Below are 10,080 nucleotides of genomic sequence, written 5' to 3'. Positions count from 1 at the left end.
TGTGTGTGCGTGTGTGTGTGTGTGTGTGTGTGCGTGTGTGTGCGTGTGTGTGCGTGCGTGCATGCGTGCGTGTGTGTATACTGTGAAGCAAACGAAATGTTTTTATAAAATAAGAGAAGTCATCATTCGAATTACCTTTGCAAAAAGTGACCACAGTTTATCATGCAAATGAATACTTTTTGTAAAAATTCGTATCAATAACCATTCCTGCATTATTTTCACGCTAGACTGATTGCTTTCCGAAAAAATAAAATCACATAACTGTTCCTGTAGTAGAGGAACAAATTCCTATAAAATAATTATCTGTTAATTTTTTAATCGAAAAATAAAATTTAACAAAGACTTAATAATACTTTTTGAAGTTTCCACAGGTATTTAACGAGAATTTAGTGCTCACCTTATTCAGTACTGGTTCTAATATTAATAAAATTTGCATTATTCTGTGTTTTAATTTATGTAAAGGCGAGTCTTTAAAATATCTTTTGGTTTTGTTCTTTATCAACTCATTGAGTACTGACTGTCCAAATGATGCTGCGTAATTAAATTCTGGATAACTAATTATTCTATGTAATAGTATAACTGCTTCTGCTCTAATTGCAGCATCATTATTATGATCCCTATTAAAAAATATTAATGTTCTATTAATTACTATTAACAAATTGCTTTGAATTTTAACAAGTTATGCATTTAAAATATTGTTAAAAAGAGACGCTTACAATGTGAAAATATGTTTTGAATAATATTTATCCAATTGCTTCTCAATAAATAAATGAGCATAATTTTCAATTTTCTTGTCACGTCGGTGTACAGAACCATGAAGGAAACAATTCCCTAATACATTTTCTAATTTCATCAAATTGTGTGTATCCAAATTTTTCATTTTAGAAAGCAATATCCTTTTAAATCTTGGTGTATTCTCCCCTTCGTTTAGTAATTTAATAACATACTGCAGAGCATAAAAATAGATCATAAGTGATTGATATTTCATAATTGATACGTAAATTTCGATATATATTTTAACTTACTCTTTTTGTGAATTGTATGGCATTAAGTAAAAGCAAGAAATTGTTATTAATAATAACTCCCATAAGGTTCTCTATTGCTGTCCAAAAAATATTGTTTTTTTTACTATTGATGATGTACGTAAAGCTCAAGTTAAAAATATATTCCAAAGTTTCTTTATCACTTGCATCGTTTATAATTTTACTCTCATTTATTGTTGTTAGTATCTTTGCAATTTCAGAAACATTTTCTGGTGAGCCTATCTCAAGAAATTGTAACAAATTAGACAGTATTGTGGTAATAGGAATCCATGACGGTACTGGCGAATTTATAAGATATTGATGCAGAAGTTTTAAAAGAAGCAGATCATATTCTGATGCCATTTTTCCTTTTAAAATTTTTTCCTCATTGATATCGTTATGAATATTCATCCGCGTATTCAATAAACGTTTTATATAAAAAGTTTTCGTAAGTGGCAAAGTCAATATATTCTGAGAGAGATATAAGGTATGTAATCCATACAAATATTGTATATTTAAATTTTGCAAGTCATGTATCAAGTTTATACTTTCGTTTTGCAACTTTTTTGCATAAATGTTTACATCCTTTTTTGACATGAGAAAAGGAGCGTTAACAATATGTGAAGATATAATGGCTGCGTACCTCGTATAATCTTCATAAGACAGTTCTGTGGACATCTTTCTCATATTTTTAATTAAAAAATTAAAAGTGATGCGCATGTGTAACGATATAAAGTCCGTCATACTATTGTGAGACCCCTTCGGGGAAAAATATAGTAAATACGATATAAATTCTACTACATTCATACTTAATGTGATATCGGCATACGGTCGTACGTTAATACCATTTAACGTATATAGCCAATTATTTAATGCTTCTACGTCAGGGCACGTCTGGCATAAGAATATAAGATTTGCGTCGTATAACAAATATACCATTAATGCAAATGTCTTAGGATTTATCTCAGGACTAACATCTTGATTCAAATATTTCGCACAAGTCTCCTTTATGAAAGTTATTACATCTTCTCTTGTTAATACTTTTTCCAACCATGTTGTAATAACGTTCCAAGGAACTGTTCCTCTTGTGAGACTTTCTCCAGAAGGAAATGTAGCTAAAACATTAGCAAGCAATGGTAGATTATTTATTTTTCGTACATAATTAGGAATTGCTCTCAAGAGTTCAGTTTGAGAGGCAGTACGCAGAATGCGAGAATGCATGCTCAAATTTGTTTCCACTAAAAATTTTATAGCATTTAACTCAGTAGTTTGCCAATTAGAATGTTGATGTGAAATTGTTTGTAACACATGTACTATATAAAATATTGCTACAGGTCCCCAGGCTATACAGCTAATTTTTTTAACAAATTTATTAAGTAAATCGCTTTTCTCCGCGTATTCGAGAAATTGTGAGAGCTCTTTCACAATTCCCGGACATTTTTCGTCAGACTGGCATTCATAAAGGAAGTTATTATTGAGGACATGTATAAATAATTCAAGGAACTGATCATCAAACATGGTCTTGTCTAGTTTACAAACGTATGATACACCCCACTTTACAATATGATTGTTCTCGTGCAATAAGATTTTCTCAAAAATGCACTGCAACCATACGATGTTGAAGCAGTTGCAAGCTTTATGCTCTTTGTTTATTTTTATTAAAGCAGCTGCATGAATTAAAGTTGGTGTTATTAAATGTTCTTTCTTCTCTTCTAACGCTTCGTAAAGTAAGAAAAATTTCTCTTTAATATCATTCATTGATAATGAGGTATCAGAATTATTACAAATAAATGGTGTAATTTCTGCTTTTGTCACGTTCAATTGTGATTCAAAATTTAATATAACATTTGTACTCATAGAATCGATTGCTTTTTTCATTATGTATAAAGCTTGTTTGCGATATTGTTGCAAGGGCGATCGCAATCCCCTTAATATCAATAACCAGAATGTATTGTTACAGTAAATATCACACTGTATATAATTCATTGAATTTGACGATGTAAAACATATGTCTGCCATAATACTTAGGCCAATGAGAGATTCCTTTAAATCACTTATTTCATATAGAAAATAGTTCCACAGAGGAAACACAATACATGAAGGAGTAAAAATTTCTACCAATTTAGGAAATATTAAAGCAAACTGTCTCCATTCACAGTCTTCCTTTAGCTTCAGCCAGGACTTGATAATCTCCAAATATATATGGTCAAGGCTTTCTAATGCCTTGTTATCCTTAGTGGTGTGAAGTTGATACAAGGGTAAAAATTCTAAAAGATGTTCTAATATCGTCATATACATAATCCTAGAATTACTAGTTGTAGTATACATGTCGTTTGAGTGAAGAAAATTCTGCAGATATTGTTTGATTGAACTAATATTATAATAAAGTATCATCTGCAGATTGATTATGTCACACAAAAGTGAAATTTCTGAGATATTTCGTGAAGAATTTGGTGGAAAAATTATTTTTATACTAGGAAAGTTAAATTCCTCTGTATTAACAGGTGTCACATGCTTCTTATGTTTTTTATCGCTCCTCTCGATGTTGTGAAACACAGATTGGTATTCATAACATAACAGCAACCGGCAGAACTCGAGTTTATCTACATCTAATTCTTCTTTAGTCATTTCATAATTATAAGATTGTATCAAGTGATGTATGTTAATAGACTTGTTTATAGTTTGTAAAAGCGAAATGTTGACTGTCGAGAAACGTAAATAATAATTATGAAGATCCATCTTATTTTGGATTTGGATTGGATTTACTTTCTTGGATTGATTCTAATTATATAAAACTGTCGAACTGTTCAGTATTTCTTAAGCTTACTTGTTTTCTTATTGGATTGCTTGCGTTTTGATAAATTATGATACGTTGTAATTTTTGTATGATTAGTTAGATATAGCACGGTATGCAACTACGTAGTAAACTAGGTAACTAGGTACCGCAAGTTGTACCTGTTTTCACATTAGACGTGCATTTTGTTCATCTTTCAGTGCTTGATAATAAATATAAAACGTAGCCATAACTTTCCGCATTGTAAATTCACATCTCTTCGACTAATCTGATTTCTTATTCGATTTAATAATATTATCATGGCCATCAATATTATATTTGCAGTACACATTCCATGTTAAAAACGACTTTAATTAATGCGAAAATGTGTTTTTTCCCCATCGAATTCTGAAATTACTTCTTTTTACTTTGCACTTTTTACTTGTACATACACAGTATACATCCGTATTAATTTTTGGTTATATCGACTATGCCATGATACCGCAATTGCCGCGTAGGAGATGCGATACGATATCTAGGTGAGACCTGGGAATCGATTCTGTATCTTGAAACGAGATGAAAATGACAAAAGTCTAGAATACTGATAGTTTCATTGGTCAACATCTAGTAAATTTGCTCACTTTTGTATTTTCACCTTGTTTGAAGCTATAGAATCGATTCCCTAGGCTAGGGATTCATCATTTCTCCGAACGATTTCACACTTAAGATTCTGCGCACAATAAATGGAATAAAGAATAATAATATTAACTTATCAGAAATCGGATACATCGGAATATACGGTTTCTGATAGGTTGAAATCATTATTTCTCATTTCTAATTCCTTATTCCTGCTATTGTGAATAGCCCGGAGCCCCCCTAATACACATCCCGAAATACGCACGAGATTTCCGACGGTTGGTTTGCATCGATGTGTATGTATGTACATACGCTGGTGTATATTTTGAATCGAACGCAACCCATGTAATATTTTTGTATTCCCACCCCACCAAGGTCCCAACTCGACAACAGTAGACTGGATAGACGCCTCACGCCTGACGGCTGACGGTAGCGTTGGATAGCCGATAATTCGATTGGCTTCATGCCGGACATGTGTTAGTCTGCGTTAGGCTTCGTAGTTGCGCGCTTGGCGTTCTCCTGTTCGATTGTTTCATATTCGTAGTTTCTATCGTCCTCCACCTTGGCGAGTTTCACGGCGTCGGCGTCGGTTACGACGAAAATTCGAGACGCACATATATACGCAATACCGACAGACGTCTCGTTTTTTTCGCAAAACAGCTGAAAATAGCAAACCCAACGTTATTAAGGAATTCTGTTATCTTTTATGTGGCCCTTGTAATCGGCTATAGTTGTACCTGTGTGTATATGTGTCTGTATGTGTGTGTGTATATGTATATGTGTATGAGTGCGCGCGAACGTGAGACAAGGGAAAACGACAACGGCGTCTATCAGCGCGTCTCCTAAGGGGTGAGTTCTTGCATATTTATTTCCGCGTTCGTACTTGCGAACACGATTCACTAATAAGTTCGCGTTGTAGGTAGGCTATTATTATTAGTGCAAAGACAAGTTCGAAATCGATCTGTGAAATTGAAAAAAATACTTGGGCAATTCGCTGATCGCGATCTGACTAAATGGGTATAATTTTTTTGTTTAATCTCACGAATCGATTTTCACTGATGTCTCGCATTTCCACGCATTTTCGCGAGTGTTATTCCCTATGAAAGAAAAAGATTGATCTGATCTCGCGGCCAGTTATTCTATGTATATAATTTACTTCAGTTCGCGCGTACTTTCTCGCAACATACATCTTGTATATCGCCGGCATTTTTTTCTTTCTACGCCGCGCCGGCATTTTTTTCTTTCTACGCCGCACCGGCAATCATCGAAAATGATCTCTATGCGAACTATGATTTTCAACGTTCTCTAACGTTCTCGATGTTCGTCAGGCGATACTTTTGGAATCGAGTGTATTATTCTATTAGATATCGAATCCATATGATGCCAATGTCGCTTTCGCGTGCATCAAATCAGCATTGCAGGAATATCGCAGTAATTTAATTTAAAAGATAATATTGCATTACTCCATTTTTATTTTTTAGTCTAACACCAATCCTAAACAAACATTAAGATGTTAATGCTGTTTCTTTAATTACGGAGTAAAATGTTTAATTGCGCACGAGCAAAGATTTATCTAATCAGATTTATCTAATCTCAATCGATAGATTTTCGTTTGCATACTTTTAGTTAAAAGATTTTATTAATAATTAAATTATTTTGAAGACAGTTGATTCAGATAATTAAGTTCAAATTGTAATTAGTGTAACTATGCTCAAAATGGCATAAATCGATAGATTTTTGTTTATATATTCCAAAACAAATCGATTTTTCGTTTACACACTTTTAGTTTAAAAGCTATTAACAAATAAATGTTGAAGGCCAACTTCATTCTGCAGAATGTACATTTTCGGCTTGAATTCTAAAGAAACAAAATTCAAATAACACTATTTGATAGATTTTCGTTCGCACATTCCGAAACAAATGAGAATCAGGGTTGAAAAAAAATCCGGAAAAAGTTCAACTCATTGGGTATTTTATTGGATTTTATTGAGAGGTTTTTTTTAATAAAATTGATTATTTGATTTTTTTTTTATGTGATCGTAAGCTGGTATTTATAGTCCATTCTTATTTGAAGATTGTCTTAAATAATATCTTACGCTAATGTACCTCTCTGATTGATTCATGACATCTTAAGACTGTATTTAAGACAGTCTTAGATATAGGAATCAATTATGAACACCAGCCGTAGTAGACTGTGAAGTCGACCAACTTAAAATAAACGATAATCTGCAGTTCTATAACTTCTATAGCAGTGTCGCAGGGTGCAAAAAACGAACCACGCAAGTCGTAATATTTTTTATCGTACCATAGAGACTGGAGTGTCTCTCATTTTACAACACATTTTATTGCTACGCATCAAATGTAAAAAATGTTTCCAAGAAAATTGTTGCGGTGTAAAAATAATTTTCTACGTTAGCAACATCTATTGTACATTTAAAAAATATTCGCATTCTTTGGAGATATCGATGAACTGCATTAAATTCGCGGTAAGATACTTAATTAAATGCAGGCGTTCTTCATTCTTTAGATTTTAGAAATAAAAAATGAGCCAGACATATCAGGAAGAAAGCATGGACAAGAAAGAAATCGCCGAGGAAGAGAGAGAGAAGATGCTGAATGCTGAAAACACTAAACATGCCAGCATCGCACCTGCGCCCGATGTTGAATCCGAGGAGCAGAAACCGAAGAAAATACCGATCGGTGGCATCAAGATGCCCGGATTTTGCCGTACGAAGAGCAAGGAACCATGCAAGGTACATTATTATCATGATTGTCATCTTTAAATAGTATTCCGAAGATTGTTGGCTCTTTTGCCTGACAAGTAAACCTTACGGAAATTCAGACGCCGATTTTTCAAAATTTTTACGACGTTGTTTCTTACAACAGAAAGAAATATAAAAAAATTTGCCATTAATTTTAGCTCAAACTGAGTCTGTTCTATTAAAAAGAGATTTTATTTTTTACAAATACTCAATTTTACATATGTTTAAAACAGTATTTCTTACACACACACACACACACACACACACACACACACAATATGAATCTACATCCGATTTTTTAGAAGCTCGATTTACGAATCAAAATAACAGATAATAATTGTTAAGAAATGTATTTTTCTTAAAAAAAAACCTTTTACAGAAATACAATTGGAAACTGATTAATGTCATGTTATTTTAATTAAATAATTAAAGAATCATTTAAATTGCTATTACGCAACAAAAAAACTAAATCTAACTTGTCTCTTTTTTCATTTTTTGTATACTTTTAAATTTTTTGTTTCTTTAATATTTTGTGAATCTTTTTTTATTTTCTTTTAAATACATATTTGTACACATTTCTTATATTTTTTAAAAATATTTTTGGGCCTTTTTTTCTCTTATGAATGTATCAATATTTAAAAAAATGAATTAATTTTGCATTTGTAAAAATTATGTCAAATAAACATATCGCTGAACAATTGTTTTACGCATTGGTATTACACATGATATAAAGTTGGTTATATAAAAGAAAATCGGCTACATTTTCCACAAACGTAACACTTTTTAAGTTTTCATGGGTATTATCTTCAAAGATATCAAAGAATTCCATGGACATTAACAATAGATGAAAATACGGCGATAACTCGTAAACTTCTGGTATCTTTCGACAAACATATTTCACATTTCTCACATTTAAACATTTTCATGATTTTGTTTAAATTTTGGAAAACGTACATGAAGATATTTCATTTAATAAATGCAGTTATTGCAAGCTTTATCTATGTAACTAATCACAGTATTATTCAATCTGTCTAAATTTGTGAAAATTATATTGAATGTAAATCTAATGATGTAATGAAGAAACCCCCTTTGCCGAAACGAGCTGCATGTGGCGGAAGAAAAAAGAGATTGCGCATGTTAAACAAGGAAATAAGAAGTAGCTGAGTAGATAAACAATGATATTACACGCAGATATGTGAAGAGGTAGAGATTCATGATCAAAATAAATAATCAAGGGATATGTAAGGGTGGAAGATCGATCGGGACATTCCAAGAACAAACAAAGAAGAAATCGCGAAAACATGGAGAGAATATTGCCAGGATCTGTACAAAGACGAAAATCACAACAGATACAGAATCCGTAACAATGAGGAGGCAGAGGAGCCCGAAATTTTGAAATGTGAAGTAGAAGAATCGGCGATTAGGAAACTTAAACTCAACAACGCACCAGAGGAGGACTCAATAACGGCGGAATTAAAGCTACGAAAGAAGTTGGAATGAATCTTCTACACATTTTATGCAATAGAATATGATATCAGATAATAGCCTAAAGACTGGATGCAATCTATCATTATCGCCATCCACAAGAAGGGAAGCCAACTAATAAATATGACAATTACAGGACCATCTTCCTTATCTCGCATGCCAGTAAAGTAATGCTACATATTATCAACAAAAGCCTACATCCAAAAAGAAATATCGGCAGAACAAGTGAGATTTGTCAAAAGCAGAGGAATTGGAGAACACCTCTTAAACATGAGGCAGCTCATCGAAAAGGAAAGAGAATACAACATCTCATTATACATATGCTTCATAGATCTATCGGAAAGCCTTTGATAGGGTAAGATGACCCTGCTTCTGGCGAATGTTGGAAGAAATGGGAGTACCAGGACAAATTATAAATCTTTTATATAATGGAACTATATCACCAATAGGATCATAAGAGTACTTGATATTATATCGAGAATTCCAAAACAAGACAGGGATGCATATTAGCTCTACAATTATTTAACATTTACAGAGAGTATATTATGAGAAGAGCACTTGATGGATGAGAGCGTGATATTTCAGTCAATGGCCAAAAAAATAACTTATTGCGATTTGCAGACGATACAATACTACTCGTGAACAACAAAGAGGAAATCGTCGAATTCATCCGTAGAGTGGAAAATGAAAGCTAACATTTTGGGCTAGAATTCAACACATCTAAAACAAAGGTTATAATAGTGGATAGATAACATCAAAACCATCCTGAAATAATACAGGTTGACAGATTCGAAATGGGTAAACGTTAGGTACGTGGGGATCAATAATATCGAATCGCTGGCTCAACAGAAGAAGAGATAAAACGCAGATGCGAGCTGGCCAAGATAGCAATGGGAAAACTAACGAAGATTTGGAAGGATCATCAAATCTCAAAAAGTTGAAAACAAGACTAGTTAACTGCCTAGTATTCCCTGACATATGGAAGTGAGTCTTGGACGATAAAATAGATAGAGAGAAGAAGGATAGAAGCCATTAAGATGTTCTGCTGGCGAAGGATGCTACGAATCCATGGACTGCCCATCGTACAAACAACTCCATATTAAAAGAATTCAAAATCGAAAGGAGGATCTCTAGCAAAATACAATTATAGCAATTGAGATATTTTGGACATATTATGAGAAGAGAATCGGACAATATGGAGAAACTTATTGTTCAAGGAAAAGTGGAAGAACATAAACCAAGGGGAAAATTCTCAACTCGATGGATTAGCCAAATAACGGAAATTTGCGAAAGAACAATGCATGAACTCATTGGATATAACAGAGGATAGATCTTATGGAGAAGGCTCATTTATGATGTCACGAGAACTACCACAGGAGTTAGGATTGGAGAAAGAGGGAGG

The 10,080-nt window shown here is 33.1% G+C and overlaps 2 protein-coding genes across 2 annotated transcripts in view; one reads left to right on the top strand and one right to left on the bottom strand.

The window, feature by feature from the left end:
• Positions 1-3,761, bottom strand: part of LOC105625041 — a 6,259-nt gene extending 2,498 nt beyond the window's left edge. Inside the window, exons 1-4 of the mRNA XM_012206384.1 lie at positions 1,026-3,761; positions 717-946; positions 398-617; positions 136-288 (exon numbers count right to left, since the gene is read on the bottom strand). Coding sequence (XP_012061774.1) covers positions 136-288; positions 398-617; positions 717-946; positions 1,026-3,761 — 3,339 coding nt within the window. The remainder of the gene's footprint in view (positions 1-135; positions 289-397; positions 618-716; positions 947-1,025) is intronic.
• Positions 3,762-6,974: 3,213 nt separating this feature from the next.
• Positions 6,975-10,080, top strand: part of LOC105625040 (neurotactin) — an 11,814-nt gene continuing 8,708 nt past the window's right edge. The window contains exon 1 of the mRNA XM_012206383.1: positions 6,975-7,184. Coding sequence (XP_012061773.1) covers positions 6,975-7,184 — 210 coding nt within the window. The remainder of the gene's footprint in view (positions 7,185-10,080) is intronic.

The sequence above is a fragment of the Atta cephalotes genome (assembly GCF_000143395.1).
Source record: "Atta cephalotes unplaced genomic scaffold scaffold00105, whole genome shotgun sequence".
Classification (NCBI taxonomy): domain Eukaryota; kingdom Metazoa; phylum Arthropoda; class Insecta; order Hymenoptera; family Formicidae; genus Atta; species Atta cephalotes.
This window is presented reverse-complemented; position numbering and strand designations above follow the sequence as displayed.